The sequence below is a fragment of the Xylaria bambusicola genome, assembly GCF_022495145.1.
Source record: "Xylaria bambusicola strain CBS 139988 unplaced genomic scaffold F5B22scaffold_7, whole genome shotgun sequence".
In the NCBI taxonomy this organism is placed as follows: Eukaryota; Fungi; Ascomycota; class Sordariomycetes; order Xylariales; family Xylariaceae; genus Xylaria; species Xylaria bambusicola.
The window spans coordinates 760,629-776,629 of NW_025953560.1; the positions used below are offsets into that span (position 1 = coordinate 760,629).

The following is a 16,001-nucleotide window of genomic DNA, read 5'->3' on the forward strand; positions in this document are numbered from 1 at the left end:
TTTTGGGGATGACACTCACCCGCATGGGTGGTAAGCTCTCGGCGCTTCGAAGGATGCAGGCTGAGGGTGTCGCAACTGTTTCGGCCGGAGAGAAAGAATTCTCTCTCCTAGCGTAAAACCTAGTGGAAGGCTCGTTTGTGTCTTTGGTTCCAGCACTACCGACATCACCTTATTGAAAATCAGGGATACTATCGTGGGGAGCTCTGGTTATAATATCTATTAAACACATATTGGGCTTACCGCGCGAGGTAGTTCCAGTTTGAATAGGAACATATCTAACCCCAAGGCACGAAGATAGTAGCTTGGACGGATCGAACAATGGCTGCCGCAATAGACGCGCAAGTTACGGTCAAATCTTCACAACCCCGTGGGGAGGGGAGTGGACAAAGTAAGTGGGGAAAGCCTCTTGAGCTGTGAACCCTGAACATGAATATCCTAACATTCTTTTGCAATAAAGTGTACGACCCAATCGCCGTTAGCCCGTCCTCCGCTGTTGAGGATGAGAGAGGCGCGGGCAACGACAATGATTCAATGCCCAATGATCCGCTTAAGGACATGAAAAACTTGCCAGGATCTCTCGATGGGACTGTTATGTATAATTGGATGAAAGATATGAACACTCGAATTGCTTCTCTTGAGAGGGCAGAGAATGAGAAGGATGACGAGACAGACGATGAAGCTGCCGATAAGAAGATGGAAGATGGGTTCTATGACATGTTTCACACTGTGCCCGAAGTTCGAGAGTGTGATTGGGAACACTTCAAAAACAAATATTCCGATGAAGAATGCAACTATAGCATTGACATATATATGTTGCCTGAGGATCGAGCAGCGGAGGTAGAGGCCGAGCACATCGCTCGACTCCCCCCAGAAACGAGATTGAACTACATGAGGTCACCACGTTTGCTGCGCCGGATCATGAAGGCCAACGAAGACAAGTGGAAGCCCGGTATTAACCGCGTTCGTATCAACTCGGGTATCATCTTAGCCTATCTTGACAAAACCAACGTTCAAAGCTCTTGGTCAACCCTGCCTCATACTTTTATGGCACCATTCAAGACTTTTATTCACTTTCATAGCGCGATGGAAGCAGATCTTCGTGTCTTGGAAGAAAAGTATGGCCCGAACAGTGGTGCGAAGCTAGAAAAACCGCCAGAGACGACAGGAGAGGATAACGATCGAGTATTGACAGGGAACGACACTGCTGCTAAATCCCAAGGTGTGGGTATTGCATCATTTACTGAAGATGAGGACAAGAGTCAGCCGATCAACCCCCAACAAGTGCCTGTACCTCCGATCGAGAGGCATGAGAGCTATTTGAAAAGACATGAGATAATGGCTCTCATGGACAGTGAACAAGCTTACAAGGATATGAAGCTATACGTGAACTTTATAAATGAGAGGATCATGCCAACATATAGAATGTTTGAACAGGCCGATTACAGCACCAATATGAAAGTACGGTATGACGAGCTCTGGTCTTTGTTTCGAATTGGAGAGCTAGTGTATCAACGGGCAAACCCGAAGACTGAGTCTTCGGTGAACAACGCACAGGGGCCACAAGCGGCAGCTACAACCCATCGGCTATGGCGTCTCTATTTTATATCCCAGCAAGCTCCAACGTGGAAGGTGAATCAGATGGAATCTGTTGATAATGATGAGGGGCTGGTTTCTGACGATGCTGACAAGAAGAGGCAAGATAACTTCAGCGCCTATTCACTCGACTTTGATGGAGAGAAATACTCAGCCGTGAACAGAACCTTTTCAATCCCCTATTACGAAGGGGAGAAGGAGATCCACGAGCTCCCCATATTCCCGCTGCGGTTTATGAAGGATGGGAACGCCATCTTAGAAAAGTTGAAGCAGCGCGGAAATACATTTCGAGAGCTCTTGTCGAAAGGAAAAGTCGCTATGGCATATGATGGCTGGACCCTGATTCATGACCCAACTGGGGATGTGATGACGGACTCTGAGGGTGATGAGATGGCAACGCCAGAACATATCGACAGCGATGTGATTATTGATTTTCGCGAAGCTTTCCTCACATTTCCTCACTGGGAACCCGAATTTTCCACATTTTCTAAGACGCCGATTGAGACGAGGACCCTGCGGGATCCATTTACTACCATTCAATGGGCGGATCCTGAACGATCGAAACAAGTACACTGTTGGAGGGAAATGGTTGTTGACAAAGAATCCATTGATAAGATTCGATGGGGTGAATTTGCGGAAACAGACAGTTACATTTACGAGCGATCAGATGATGTCAGCTCCCAGGTGAAGACTGACATTGTTTTGTCGGACGAAGATCTGGCACTTCTGCCTTCGCGTTTATTCGCATACGCCCTGCGTGACAGGAAGTTCGTCGTCATAGACATGGCACATCTGAAAGCGATACCATCGCTTCTCAACCAGTTCAATGACCTCAAAATCCCCGAGAGACACAAAAAGATGATCTTGTCCATCGTCTACGAGCACTTTGAGAAGAAAAAGGCTCGTCAAGCCGCTGCACGACATGGCTTAGAGACTCACGATCAGGACTTCATCCGAGGCAAAGGAAGAGGCATTGTGATATTGCTACATGGCGCTCCTGGGGTTGGGAAAACCGCCACTGCTGAAGCTGTTGCTCACGCTCAGAGTAAACCGCTGTTCCCTATTACGTGCGGAGACCTTGGGACTACCCCCGAAGTGGTAGAAGAAAGACTCCAAGAGACCTTTCGATTGGCGAATTTATGGGACTGCATTCTCCTCATGGATGAAGCCGAGATATTCCTATCGCAGAGGCAAAAGAACGATGATAGTATTTCGAGAAATGCCATGGTGTCAGGTGAGAAGCCCCCAAGATTTGAAGTTCAATATCTATGCTGACCCGTCTAGTCTTTCTAAGGACTCTTGAGTACTACCCGGGCATATTGTTCCTTACTACCAATCGGCCGGGCGCCTTGGACGAAGCTGTCAAGTCGCGCGTTCATTTGAGCCTTAGGTACCCAGCATTGGAGTTATCCGAGACTATCGCCATTTTCCGGATGAACCTCAATCGACTGAAGGTCATTGAAGATGAGAGGGCAAGACTGAATGGTGAGAAGGCGATGGTGATTAAGGAAGACGACATACTGGCGTTCGCATCGAAGCATTTCCATGAAGACGCTAGTGCAAGATGGAATGGCAGGCAGATTCGCAACGCCTTCCAAATCGCGGCGTCTCTAGCCCACTATCAACGTCACATTGACGGAAGTCAGCAGCATTATTATATCGGTATGGAGCACTTCGAAGATGTTGCTAAGGCGAGCAACGAGTATGATAGGTATCGAAGGGAGCTGTTCAGTGGTAAGGACGACGATGAGCTTGCACGGTCAAAAGAAGATAGAGGCTATTGGTCACCAGATACCCCCGGCCAAGAATCGCCGGGATATATGCAGCATTCGACCTACAGGGGTCCAACTTCCTATGGTAGATACTCTACTCCGCCGAGGAGATAACCGGGAGGATGGACAAATGTACGAGGTGTACTTTGTTGTATTGGTGGATGGGCATCGCATCGTAATATTCTGAAATGAGCCTAGTCACCAGCGAGCTCAGTAGTCAAGGCATTATGATCCTAGGTAGCCAAGGTACGGGGAAGTGTTCATAATTAGCCTCACAAGGATCTAAAGGCTGAGCCAATTTGAGAACTGGAGATGGTTTAGACGTCTGATGGTGAAAACAGACGAATTGATTGTGGTGATGATGTGTCAGTCACAGTGCAGATAAGAACCTATTTTACTATGCCATTTCCCACATACTTAGACTACCCATGTAGGTACCTATCTTAAGGTTGTGGGGGTGGGGCATCGAAACAATACTTACCTAAGGTATGAGGTTATTGATTTGATCTCTTATCTTTCTCATCTCAAAGGTGACCTGATTGTATAATTTAGAATTGGCATTTTGCTTTATTCTCGTTGTGTTAAAAGTGGACTTTCTTGACAATGCTTGGATCTAATTTCAAGCCTACAGTCTTGTATACTATACCGTTTCTGGACGCTTCATCATCAGTACTCCCCCCTAGCCGAGTGATCTCTCAATGACGAGACCACAACGATGGATTTCGTACCTACCGAAATACTGCTTCAAGTTTTTGAGTATCTGGACTCTCCTGCGCCGTCTGAGACACATCTACATGACGAGCCGGGCCTCGAGTTGCTTACGACTCAACCGGGCGGTCCGAGGCCGCCCCTCAAAGCCGTTTCCCTCGTCTCAAGATCATGGCGTTCTCTGTCGCTGCCGCGCCTGTTTCGACATGTCTTATGGAAGCCTAATGTCTATTCCTTGAGCGCCTTCACTCTAAATCCCATACCGCTACTACGGTTCCTCTCTGAGAACGACCTAGCACATCGTGTCATCACTTTCACTCTCGTCATTGACTTCCATGATCCCGCCGCCGTAGATCATCAAGTCGCTCCTCGTATACGCACCGCGGACCTTGAATGGTTATGGGATCAAATATTTTCCGTCATTGATCCTCTAAGATTTACCATTTTCTCTCGTCCTACCACTCTGGCAGCTCTATTGTCATGCATGCTCTACCTGAACGATGCTTGGTTTTTTGATATCCCGTATCATATACTCTCCTTTTCCCGGTCGAGTCGTCAAGTAAAAACTGGAAGCGATGGTCCGCCAAGCGGTACTTCTACAGATACTCGGTCCAGTATGCCAGCGATTTCATCTACATCGCGCTGTCTTGCTACAGACTCGAGACAAGTAGCTTGTCCACTCTTCACAATCCGACCCTGGACTTCACTCCTCCTCAACGAAGGCTCTTCCACCAAGGTATATTTACCCAACACCAACGTACTACCAAGGGCATGGACTGACTCTTGAAGGTATACCGTGTGTACGAGTTCTATCTACGTAGACCGCCATCGATATTAGGTGCTTTACTTGGGTGTGAAGAATATCCCAACAATGTGCCTCTGATTCCACCGTCCGTGGTAGACTTCAATTACATTGCAATATTTCCTCTCGCCTCTCACTTCCAGATGCTGCTAGAGCATCTACCTAGGATCAATCGGTTGTTCGTGCAACTGCAGGCCAGGCCCGAGAGCGGCATTCTAGAAAATGGAGATGAGATGCGACATATAGACCCTAACGACTTGTGGCTTGAACGAGATACTTCCTATACAGTATTAATGCGTGAGCTCATACTTTCTGACAATCCTCGAGCCAATTGGCGTCTGCTGCGAAACTTTGAAAGTGGCGATTTCATCGACAGCGAGGCTTGGGAGCTTATCACCCAGATATTCGAACGAAGTGAGACCAAAGAATGGACAGTTGAGCGACCAGGCGTCTTCACAAGACTCATCGATGATAAAGCCGTGGGTCGAAGTGACCAAGAAATAGGCCATGTAGGGGCATTTACCAACACCCCTAATTCCAACGTGATGTAAGTATATTCCATTTCAATGGTACTCTTAAAGCATGGATGTAGACGAGTTTGATATCTTCGGAAAGCTGAACCTTGAGTTCGATGAACTCAGCATGAGTATACATTTTCGATGATCACCTTGCTCTTCTAGAAGAAGACCTTTTCCTCTACCTATTCATCATTTTCTCATGGGCAGTCTTGGGAAAGCCAATTTTTGTCTAATTGGATATAAAAAATGAACACTTTTGTGCTAGATAATAATACACTAGTGGCATGGGTTCGATGGGTCAGACAACGCCGTCAGCACACGCATGAATGAACACCTTTGTCTTATTTAGCCCCCCAGAGTCAACCCTTGAGCTCTTCAAGAACAGGATATGGCAGCTAATGAAATACGAAGCCAGAGATCTTTGAGACGCATCGCCTTCAAGGGTGTAGCTCACCTACCATTTTCTATGATGTGGACGGCTCTAAACGCAGAATTCAACCCTGAGCTATTTGACTTGCCGTGAAGGTCAATAGATTCTGAGGCACGGGTTGTTATTCCTAGGCCCCTTTGTCGGCTTTAGCTGTTTGGCCTCAATACCGTGTATACGAACAAATCCGACATGTCACCAATGATATGGGCTGCTTAAGACAAGGGTATATATTCATGATGTCTGGGACTAGTGAGGTTACGCTGTATAGTGGCAGTGTGTAGTAATAAGTCGCGTGTAAATCTACAAATATATCCCCAGGCGTCGCTTTCAAATGTCTTCTTACGTGTATAGAAGTGAGTCTATGCAATCAGATATTTTCCTGTTCCATAGATGATGCGCACCCACGACTTAGCTTAGATCCATTAGAGTTTCTCCAACTGCCTCCTCCTACCTCACACATCCTCTACAAACTGGTAGTCCCAGCCCAAATCGCCTTTCTCAGCTCATGCATAGGTTCTCGCTAGAAGGAAACTGAGTCATAAAAGATTCTGATTCATTGTAAACTCCTCAAATGAGTTCAATGTGTAAAGATTCAAGAGCGCGTGCAGGTGCCGATCCATCGTTTCGTTTCACCAAGCTGGGGGGCACTAACAACCCCTCGCCTCCAACAAATAATCCCCTAAAGACCAATCAACACCCACTAGCCAAGCACTTTTGTGGTGCACGATAGGCTGCGAGTTATCCTCTCATGCGTGGTACAGTTCATCTGACTTCATCTGGCATGACAGCCACTCAATCCCAATGCCAAGAAGATCATTCAAACATGGTATTTCACCCACGACCGTCATTCAATTCCCCCCCATCCCCTCCATCCAGAACTAACGGGTTTAAGACGCGAATGGATGGCTGAGAGGAGCGCTCAACATGTAGACCCTGAGGCGAGCGAGGCATCTCTACGTCCTCTCAAATCAGCCTAGGCATTCGAAAACTGTGACGGAGCGTGGAGGATCTGTCCTGGACATACATGTGATGATAGAACTTGCATTGCCTCGAAGCCTAACGTCACGACTCGATTTGTAGACGGAATTTCAGCAGATTCTTCCATCTTATTCTTGTCCTACAGAGACTACAGGTAGTATAATTCTGTCGCGTCTCACATCAACTTTCTTTCCTTCCCTTTCTTCACGACAATATTCTGTCCTTCGATCTTTGTCCGTGTTCCTTGTCTCTTTGTCCGACTATTTTATAGATTTCTTCATTCAAATCCCTTCTATCTCCAGGCTGGCCTTTCCTGTCGCGACTTATATACCAATTTAATCATCTTCTTTCGGGCTGGAACCGATTCTTCAGATATTCGTGCTCTCGCAATTATTTACATTTGTATACACATATATTCGCCCCCAAATCAATAATCAATATGCCTCGAGTCAGCAGCGCGGCAATAGCTTTCCTAGCCATCACCCTCCTAGGTCGAGCGGAGGCAGGCCTCATCGCCAAAGTACCTAGGACAGAGACACCCGATGTACTTTCCTCCAGCCACATCGCAGCACCCACCCAGACACCCAGCATTCTCCCCGGGTACGAACCAAGATCCACAAGTGGTCTCCCGTTAGGCGGCATCTTCGTCGAGCCGGATCCCAGCGACAGACCTTCCACCACACCCACTCTATTCCCACCAACATCAACCACCTCGCAGATCTCAGAAGAAACGCCTTGTGAAGACCACATGAATTCTACTATGACGCACGGCATGAACCACAACATGACACATGCCAAAATCCCCGAGACTACGCCCACGCCTACACTGGACGTGGACGCAGGCCTACAGCAGAAGTTCGTGCAAACGACGTACTGGGCCTGCGCAACGCTCGGGACAGAAGCACATTGTGGCTGGCACGAGCCCATTCTAGACGCGAGTTCTGGAGCACACAGTGCGATATCAAGCAGCAGTCTCGCTCTGCGAGCGGGCGGTATTGCGCTTTTTGTTGTTGGGGGTGTTATGCTTGGGCTCTGAGTTTTCTTTCCCATTCTTTCTATATGCCATATTTAGGGGTTTTTCTCTTTTTTCTTTCGTGTTCTGTGAGATTATTGCTTGATGATACCTCTTGATTTCTATTGATTTGCTTATGATTATGGATATGGATATGAATACGGCATATGGAGAAGGGGTTGAGCGAGAATTGGCATTGGGATTGGTGGAAACTGGATCTAGTCTCCGCGGCGTTTAAGGAGGGGAATGAAGTTCATCATGAATACACATTTAGACTTGTGTACACATACCACAAATAGAGCTATATTCAGCGGACCTTAACTTGTACATATGAACCTAGTTGAAGTATAACCTGCTCATTTGTACATGTATAGCTGATTCAACCTATGGAAATTTCATGCTTTTATAACGGTCATGGAAAACTGTCATGTGGAAGCCGATTCTAACTTTTTAAGTAAACGCTGTACATTTTGGCAGATAAATCATTCATTTCTTCGTGACGTAATTACTTTTTAAGATGCCCATGACTCAAGTTTCTTAGCTGTCTTTCATATTATCTTTTTCAGAGAGGTTTCCCCTTAACTTATGCCGATGCGCCATTGCTGTGGTCTTCCACTTCACAAAACGCTTTGAAAGTGATGAATTCGTCGTCTTGCTCGCCTTCCGATTCCATGATTAGTTCTGCCGTGGCGCCGACGAAGAAAACATAGCCTTCCTTGATCTCCTCAGTTTTGGGCCCGACTGAGATCTTACCCTTGCCGCTAGTGCAAATTATGATGCTTGGGCCGTCAATGGGGTCAAAAGTCACTTTGGAGCCATTGCCTCTCAAAACAGACCTGATGACACTGAATTCATCGATAGGCGGGTCGTACAATATCGCCTCGGATCCCGAGCTATATGCAGTGCGGTTTAGAACAGCATAGGGATATTCCTTGGGCGACATCTTTTGCTCCTCGATGGGTGCATAGTTATATGTCAACATGTTGACTAAATTCTGGACATCCTTAAACTTGGGAGTGAAACCTGCCCGCACCACATTGTCGCTAGCAGCCATGCATTCGATGATGTCACCAGATAAATAGGCGTGAATATCGTCGGCCTTCAAGAACAGCGCCTCACCTGGAGACAGGGTGACGTAGTTAAGGAAGAAGAGGACGAACAGACCTATATCATCGGGGAATTGTTGATTGAGTCTATGAATGAGCTTAGCCATGGTCTCTCCACTTGTAGACTTAGTACCACGGTCAGCAAAGTCGGCGCCTTTGCTGTCGGCTTCGGAAACAAGCGACTTAGAGGCAGATGCCACCTCCTCGGGAGAAGACTGCATCAAAGCAGCAAAAACAGAGCGCAGAGCCCGCTTGTTTTGTTCCTTTGAAGCGTCGTCAGTTTCCTGGCTTTTAACCCTGTCGATGAAGCCCTTTGACACGTCCTCGCCAACAAGCTGACGCAGAGCCGGAACACTAGCGAGAAAATGCGCAATCTCTTCTAGAGGACGGAAGCCGCATAGACCCTCAAAGTCGGTGACAGCTATGGTCATCTCGGGCTTGTGGTTATCATCGGGGTAGTTCTTGGGGTCGTTGGCGTGCAGCTGCTCGGCGAGTTTCTTGTTTGGATGTGCTTGGATAGAGAGGGCCTTGTTGATGGAGAGCACCTTGAATAGGAAGGGGAGCTTGGAGCCATATCGTGCTTTGACGGATGGGCCCAGGAACATAGCATTGGACCCGACGAGATCGAGGAGATTCCGGCCAGACTCCAAGTCTTTAGAAGGATTCGACGGGTGAGTTCCCATCCATAACTAGACACGACTTGCGCATCAGCTTGTGATTTCGCGGGACAATGGTCAAGTACCCGATGAAACAGAGATAGACAGGTGGGGGTAAGAGAGAAAGGTACGGGAGACGCACCTCGGCATAGGGCTTTTCAGACTCGATGTTCAAACTATCTGAAGGAGTAGCGGCAGCAAACTTGGCGGCAGCGGATTCAGAGCCAATCTTGCCCCAGTCGTACGAATTTACGCCACATTGAAGGCGGAGCAAAGGGACGGGAAGAACCATGATCGAAGATATATACTATCTCTATCCTCTTCGCTCGTGGAGTAATGTGTCGCGAGATGCTGCTGTAGTGGGGATGTTGGTTGTCTCGAGACAAAGGATTTTGAACGATGGTTAAAGTGATAGATAGCCCACTAAGTCGGTACAGAGGTCAGAGTATATAAAGAGGAAAGTGAAAAAGAAGCTCTTCTCAGTAAGGTACCCGCTCAATAGGTAGGACGTTCATAGAACCAGGGTACGGGTTCAAAATTGCCCGCTTGCCTGGGAACAGACACTTACGTAGATGCTCGTTGCACTTACTTGCATGATATCACGATGGTTCTGCCGCCATGTGCGTTGGTATGCCAATAGGTACCCGTTGGGACTCCACTTTCGTCGCCAATCTTCTGACTTCCAGTAGAAGCGTTGGGGTCTTTAACTCGAGAATGACCAGTCAACTCGAGAAAACAAAGGTACTTCCGAATACGTACAACTACCACCAAAATGGAAGTAGCTCTGCTTAAACCAATTTCGCTTTACATAACGATTAAAAAACTTGAATATAGCTAAGAAATTCAATTAGGCAACCACCTTCCAGCCTACTTACCCCACCCACTTTTACACCTTCAACACCTTCACCTTCAACGCCTTCAACGCCTTGACCTTCAACTTCAACACCTTCAATCTCCAACTTCTATACCTTCTTTTTCAATCGCTAACGTCGCTCAAAGCTGTAAGTATGCTAACAATCGATCTAGAATTATCAAAATCCTCCTGCGCGAATTGGCTACCTTGAAACAGTAAGGGTGGTGATATTCTTGGCATTCAAGTAAGAAGTATGAATGTAGCGTGCATATGTATAAAACAGGAACTACTTCTATTTTGGTGGGGATTGTACCAATTTGGAAGTACCGCTGGATTTTCTCGAGTTGACTGGTCATTCTCGAGTTAAAGACCCCAACGCTTCTACTGGAAGTCAGAAGATTGGCGACGAAAGTGGAGTCCCAACGGGTACCTACCTTAGCTACAGGCTCCTTCACTTTACCCCGCCAGTACCCCGCTGTGAGGCAGTAGCGCCCCGCTATCGCATACGAGCATACACGTACCTACTAGCCATGCCTTAAGTAACTTCTTAGCTTGTACCTACTATGCATGCAAGTACCTACTACATATGTAAAGGGGAGCAGACAGGGGTAGCAAGGTATTACAGCAAATGTCAGTCTCTGATATAGAACGAGCTTGGGGCTTCCCTCGAATACTTCAAGAAACAGAGCCTATCAAGCTCTAAGATAGTCAGAGAACAGCTTACATGCCTAGGGAGGTACATACTTGTGGTAGGTATAAGTGATATTGCTGGCGTGGATACTTATACGAAATACCTAGTAAGTATAGCTCCACACGATGCTGGAAAGCACACTTCCCAACTCGGCAGCCGCGCTGCGTTACCTAGCAGTACTGTCTTAGGCTGTCTTGGTGCTCTTGTCGCGGGCGTCTAGACCTATTCAGGTCCTAGGTTACCGCTTTAGGTTGTCGGGCTCACCCTTTACCGTTTACCGCCCCCAGCCAATTGGAGGGCATCCATCACCATCATCGGCAGCGGCTCAACAAGTTGAACGAAACCAAAACATACAAACTTCATCCTCACACGATAGTATTCACGACTGCATATTTGCCACAGGAACTGGGCTTGTATACTGCAGACGAGAGGCACATCATAATTATCTTTCTCATTTCTCATTTTCTTCCCGGCTTCTCTCCTGTTTATCCCCAACGCTGTTTCCACTAGCTTGAAAGCCTCACATTCATCTGTATCGTCCTCCATAATCGACTGTTATATTCAACCCGCTTCTGCGTGCAGTTGCACCTATTATCGTGCTCTGTATTGCTCACCGTTTCCCGTGACTAAATTCACAGACTTTTCGGGTCCCCTTTTCTTATTGTACTCAGCTTGTGTAAGTAGATTCGTCTAGCCTTCCCATTAGACTGCTATTGCTTGTCTCTAAACGATTTCGTATCATCGGCCCCCGTTCTCCTCTCTGCGATTCTATTCCGTGCCTGACTTCATTATATTCTCAAATTGTGAAAATAATCACATCGTTTTTATTCTAGTCTCTAGTATCCATCCTATTTATTGATTTATCTATCTTCTCCCAATATAACTTGTCTCCCAATTCGTCAACAAACACGCCAGTCCCATTTCTACCTTTCCTTAGTTACGAGTGTATTTCAAGAGGATAAAGATACTAACAATGGGAAAGTCTTAGCCATTTATTGGTTCGCCAAAACAGCTTATACTAGCTTTCGGCTTGTCTACGCCACCCGTAGCGGCCATGTCGTCACGTGCGAATCAACGGAGGGGCCCCAATCGCAACAGTGAGATAAGTCAACATGGCGAGGAGCTTGCCGCTTGGAAAGAAATCAAAGACCAGCTACCTGGTCTCGTCGATATGTTCAATCAGAGCTCTGCCAATACGGATGCTATGTATGAGCAGGATAAGTTGTGCGCTGAGAAAAAGAAGAACAATAGTAAGTATCTACCCTTCGAGCCATGATGTGCTACCTCTTGCTATACCAATGGTGCTAATGACCACATGTAGCTCTGACTCAGGAGGACCTCGATAAGCTCGATCAACTTACTCGCCAAGGGGTCAAGTTAAATGAAGCTGCGGCACAGGCTTTTAAAGAGAAGATGGAGAAAATCCGGGTACTGCGTGCTATTGCAAAACACAACGAGGAAACACAGGAGGCGTCAAGCTCGCGCCTCGGGGGGCAGCGAAAGGACCCGTGGGACTTTAATCCCGATGACTCACCTATGCCTTCGCCTAACCCGAGCGTATCACGACGCGTGGGCGGTGGCGGCGGAGGCAGCAATAAGGGGGATCGCGGTGATTCCGTACCACCTAAGTTCGGAGATCGTTCAACGCCAGCTGCAAAAGCCGGAAGTGCCGAGCCACAACCTGGCCCTACTGCCAATTCAATCCGTACCAAGCAAATATTTGCCAAGGATGACGAGGTGGCATTCAAGCCTAAGCCAACAGGCAACGAACAGACAGATTGGATTCTCGGGATAGTTCAGGAAGTGCGCGGCGAGGGCAAGTCCCGAAGGTACAGGGTCTTGGATGCCGATTTCGATGAGAACCAGAATCACCATCAAAAAGACTTTAGAACGAGTGCTAGCAGTATGATTCTCATCCCCAAGGAAGGCACCGTGCTGCCACCACTTGATGAAGGCAAGGTAGTTCTAGCACTCTATCCTAACACCACGACATTCTACAAGGCCGAGGTGATGGGAATGGACGGAAGCGAAAAGGTCAACCTAAAGTTCGAGGGCGAAGAGAGCAGCAATACGATGCAAGCTGTCACCCGTCGGCATGTGGTTGAATATCGAGCTTGAGCAGGGTGCATATTGTCCTATCCTAAGAGCTAGCTGTCTTACCAAGTATTCTTTTTGGCATACTCCGGTCTCTTGGATTGGTTGTAGGCGTTGGTTTGGGTAGCATATTTACAAAGACGGCCTATGACTCTGGGCGGATTGGTCTTGTGATACGGAATACGGCAAGCGCCGACGGTCACTGGAGTGGTGTCTGCTTCATTCACTTTACTACAACTACTAGCCACGTTGAAATTGTGCTGTTTTATACAGTAGATGCCTTTTGAGAATCCAGCGACGTTGGCCTTGGTTTCATACTGATGAGAGGAAGTGGTTACCTGCCTAGTATACTTAGAGTTTGATAGATGGAAAGGTTCCATAGGTTTGTAGATGCAAGACCATTCTGCAGAACCATCGCTAACTTGAGTTAAGTTTTCCCTCCAAGAGCTTAACGTTAGAGCATAGGTAGTATCCTAAGGTTTCTTGATACCTTATTTTAATACCCGGAAGGATGTTTACCACCGCCGATGACTCACGTTTCTGGAACTCATTTTGGTCGTGAAAAAAGTCACTTGGAGCTCCTTTAGCTACTACTTAATCATTGATATAGCCACAGTGATAACACCTACTACTACAACTTCTACAAATCTTTACGAAGACTACTAGCAATAACTATAGTTATTGCTACTACAACTTGCTATTGTTGCCACTGACTACCTATCACGACTCTTCTTTTCTACTACGCGGGGCATATCCTGCTGTCGAACTATCACCTTGCGCGTCGGCATCATGAGTCTACGGACTCTGGATCAACAGCAGGCTATGGCTAAAGCTCATAGCCATCGGGAGGAGCAGCAAGCTGCTTTGCTCAAGTCATCCTTGAATGACATTTTGCAGGATCCGTCTATCACCCCTCGAGATAAGATGCTTCTTCAGATGAGGGGCTCGGCTGAAAGTAATTGCCGACGGAGGGCATCACACTTGCGAAATGTTCCTTACGAAACACTTGATCATTTGGGCAGCACCCTCAACTTTCTAAAAAACATACAACTTTGCATGAACAAATCCATGGCGTTGTATATTTTTGACAAGCGTCAGCGTTCCTACCCTCACTGCGGTTTCCCGGATATCGAGAGCTGGCTATGGAGACAGTGGTTCAAGCCATATGAGTCCGATTTAACACTGCTCCATTACTTTTGTGAGATTTTCGACGTCAAATACAATACGAACCTCGCTGAGGCAGAGTTCAGTCCTGAGAAATTGGTCGCTTTTCATTGCAATATCTACGAACAAGCCCAGAGAAGATTAGATATTTGGTCGAATACTGTTGCCTCCCCTGATGACGAGAAAGACGAATCGGTGATTCATGGGCCCTTGCGAGCAGAGCCTTGGCCATTGAAAGCGCTAGACTACGTACTTGATTCCATCTGGAGACTGACTTTTGCCGTACGACCGCTATACCGGGCCATATTCATAGCGTTATCTCAGGACAATATGTTTCAAAGGACCCCCCTGGAAGTCTTCGAAATCAAGGTCCAAGTCGTATTGACGGGTATGACGGAAGGCTTGAGCGCACCGATTTCTCTCGATGAACTACGGGACGAGGCGGTAGATGGATCTTACCGCCCAGGCGCCACGGCTATCACGACAAGACTGGGCGTCGCCGTCCGCTTCATCATGCGACTCGAAGAACGCGAAAAGGCGGCGAACGGCGGAGTCTTCTACCCCAACGTCACCAAGGCGGGTATTCATAAATGGTATCGCCGTGAGGCTGAGAAACTCGGCTGGGATGAAAAGCGAGACGGGAGCCTTGACGACCTGGCGCCTAACAGCTGCGAGTGGGTTAACCGCGACATTTTCAAGAAATGGGTGGGCGAGGGCGCGGAAGAAACGCTGAGATTCGCTTTCTCAGGCGCATCACGACAACAAAACCTCATAGAAGAGTTGGAAGAGAACTGGTGGTGGGATCGCGATATGCTCCCTGAACTGCCTGCGGAAAGAAGCTCCTTGAATGCACGCAGAGTCCCCTTCGCTACGCTCGTGGTGCTCTTTGGTACACATTCCCTATGTGTTATACTGGGACTCCTATTGGGCTTGGTCTACCATTGGGGCTTGAGCTAATCACTACACCTGCATGTCAGGCTGGCCATGCCTGGCTACAATTGGAAGCTGCATATGTGTGAAGAGGGGCACTTCAAGCTTTGCAACGTTCGTAACATGAAGGTACTTATACGATCATGCTGTGTTGAGGAGATCGGCTTGCCATAACAACTAGGCTATCATGAATGGCCGATTTGGTAGATTTAATATGGAGACGGCGATCCTCGAGAACTAAAAACTATATCGACAAAAAATTATGTTCACTTAATCTGAGGGAGATGAGCGTGCAATGTACTCCCGGCCGGCAATTTAACAGCAACCTGAAATGCAGCCTCGATTATCATAGCGAGTTAAAATCAAGCATTGAAGGACGAGGCTTCAATTTTGCCGACATACTATAATAATAATATGAACCTGTGGATTATCTATACTCGAGATTGATTACCTATATGAAGCCGAGATATAGAGTTGCTAAGCTTACCCAGAGAGGCAACCGCAGTGCATCGTATCATCTCCAGCGTGTCCCCACGACCCCTATCGGACCCCTACACCAGACACTATAGTGGAATTTAGTTGTCACGTTTTGCAGACCTAATGCATAATTGCTTGCTTCGGTATGAGCAAGAGCTGCAGTTCTTCAGCACCTGAAGATCTTAGCATCGGGGCCTCTAGCCTAATCTGGCTAAGC

At 47.4% G+C, this 16,001-nt stretch overlaps 6 protein-coding genes across 6 annotated transcripts; 5 read left to right on the plus strand and 1 right to left on the minus strand.

Annotated features, from left to right (window-relative positions):
• Positions 1-49: 49 nt before the first annotated feature.
• F5B22DRAFT_594834 (uncharacterized protein) lies at positions 50-3,885 on the plus strand. Its single transcript, XM_047974070.1, has 3 exons — positions 50-388; positions 458-2,827; positions 2,878-3,885. The coding sequence occupies exons 1-3, from the start codon at positions 319-321 to the stop codon at positions 3,477-3,479; spliced, it is 3,042 nt and encodes a 1,013-aa protein (XP_047833969.1). The 5' UTR covers positions 50-318; the 3' UTR covers positions 3,480-3,885.
• F5B22DRAFT_594836 (uncharacterized protein) lies at positions 3,886-6,156 on the plus strand. Its single transcript, XM_047974071.1, has 2 exons — positions 3,886-4,809; positions 4,863-6,156. The coding sequence occupies exons 1-2, from the start codon at positions 4,081-4,083 to the stop codon at positions 5,424-5,426; spliced, it is 1,293 nt and encodes a 430-aa protein (XP_047833970.1). The 5' UTR covers positions 3,886-4,080; the 3' UTR covers positions 5,427-6,156.
• Positions 6,157-7,240: 1,084 nt separating this feature from the next.
• F5B22DRAFT_643536 (uncharacterized protein) lies at positions 7,241-7,837 on the plus strand (the record flags this gene model as incomplete). Its single annotated transcript, XM_047978289.1, has 1 exon — positions 7,241-7,837. The coding sequence occupies one exon, from the start codon at positions 7,241-7,243 to the stop codon at positions 7,835-7,837; it is 597 nt and encodes a 198-aa protein (XP_047833971.1).
• A 286-nt stretch (positions 7,838-8,123) lies between these two features.
• F5B22DRAFT_511718 (mannose-6-phosphate isomerase) lies at positions 8,124-10,450 on the minus strand. The gene is made up of 3 exons (XM_047972538.1): positions 10,165-10,450; positions 9,718-9,998; positions 8,124-9,608 (listed from the first exon to the last, which is right to left on the minus strand). Exons 2-3 carry the CDS (start codon positions 9,865-9,867, stop codon positions 8,397-8,399), a joined length of 1,362 nt encoding a protein of 453 aa, XP_047833972.1. The 5' UTR covers positions 9,868-9,998; positions 10,165-10,450; the 3' UTR covers positions 8,124-8,396.
• Positions 10,451-12,173: 1,723 nt separating this feature from the next.
• F5B22DRAFT_634330 (uncharacterized protein) lies at positions 12,174-13,237 on the plus strand (the record flags this gene model as incomplete). The annotated part of the gene is made up of 2 exons (XM_047976969.1): positions 12,174-12,369; positions 12,441-13,237. The coding sequence occupies 2 exons, from the start codon at positions 12,174-12,176 to the stop codon at positions 13,235-13,237; spliced, it is 993 nt and encodes a 330-aa protein (XP_047833973.1).
• Positions 13,238-13,798: 561 nt separating this feature from the next.
• Positions 13,799-15,416, plus strand: F5B22DRAFT_511813 (uncharacterized protein). The gene has a single exon (XM_047972539.1). The coding sequence runs from the start codon at positions 14,003-14,005 to the stop codon at positions 15,332-15,334; it is 1,332 nt and encodes a 443-aa protein (XP_047833974.1). The 5' UTR covers positions 13,799-14,002; the 3' UTR covers positions 15,335-15,416.
• The last annotated feature ends 585 nt before the right edge of the window (positions 15,417-16,001 follow it).

Coding starts and splice junctions, on each gene's coding strand:
- F5B22DRAFT_594834 (XM_047974070.1), top strand. CDS start 319: ATGGCTGCCGCAATAGACGCGCAAGTTACGGTCAAATCTTCACAACCC. Junction 389..457: donor TGGGGAGGGGAGTGGACAAA/GTAAGTGGGGAA, acceptor TTTGCAATAAAG/TGTACGACCCAATCGCCGTT. Junction 2,828..2,877: donor GAGAAATGCCATGGTGTCAG/GTGAGAAGCCCC, acceptor TGACCCGTCTAG/TCTTTCTAAGGACTCTTGAG.
- F5B22DRAFT_594836 (XM_047974071.1), top strand. CDS start 4,081: ATGGATTTCGTACCTACCGAAATACTGCTTCAAGTTTTTGAGTATCTG. Junction 4,810..4,862: donor ACGAAGGCTCTTCCACCAAG/GTATATTTACCC, acceptor TGACTCTTGAAG/GTATACCGTGTGTACGAGTT.
- F5B22DRAFT_511718 (XM_047972538.1), bottom strand. CDS start 9,867: ATGGTTCTTCCCGTCCCTTTGCTCCGCCTTCAATGTGGCGTAAATTCG. Junction 9,609..9,717: donor CTGAAAAGCCCTATGCCGAG/GTGCGTCTCCCG, acceptor AGTCGTGTCTAG/TTATGGATGGGAACTCACCC.
- F5B22DRAFT_511813 (XM_047972539.1), top strand. CDS start 14,003: ATGAGTCTACGGACTCTGGATCAACAGCAGGCTATGGCTAAAGCTCAT.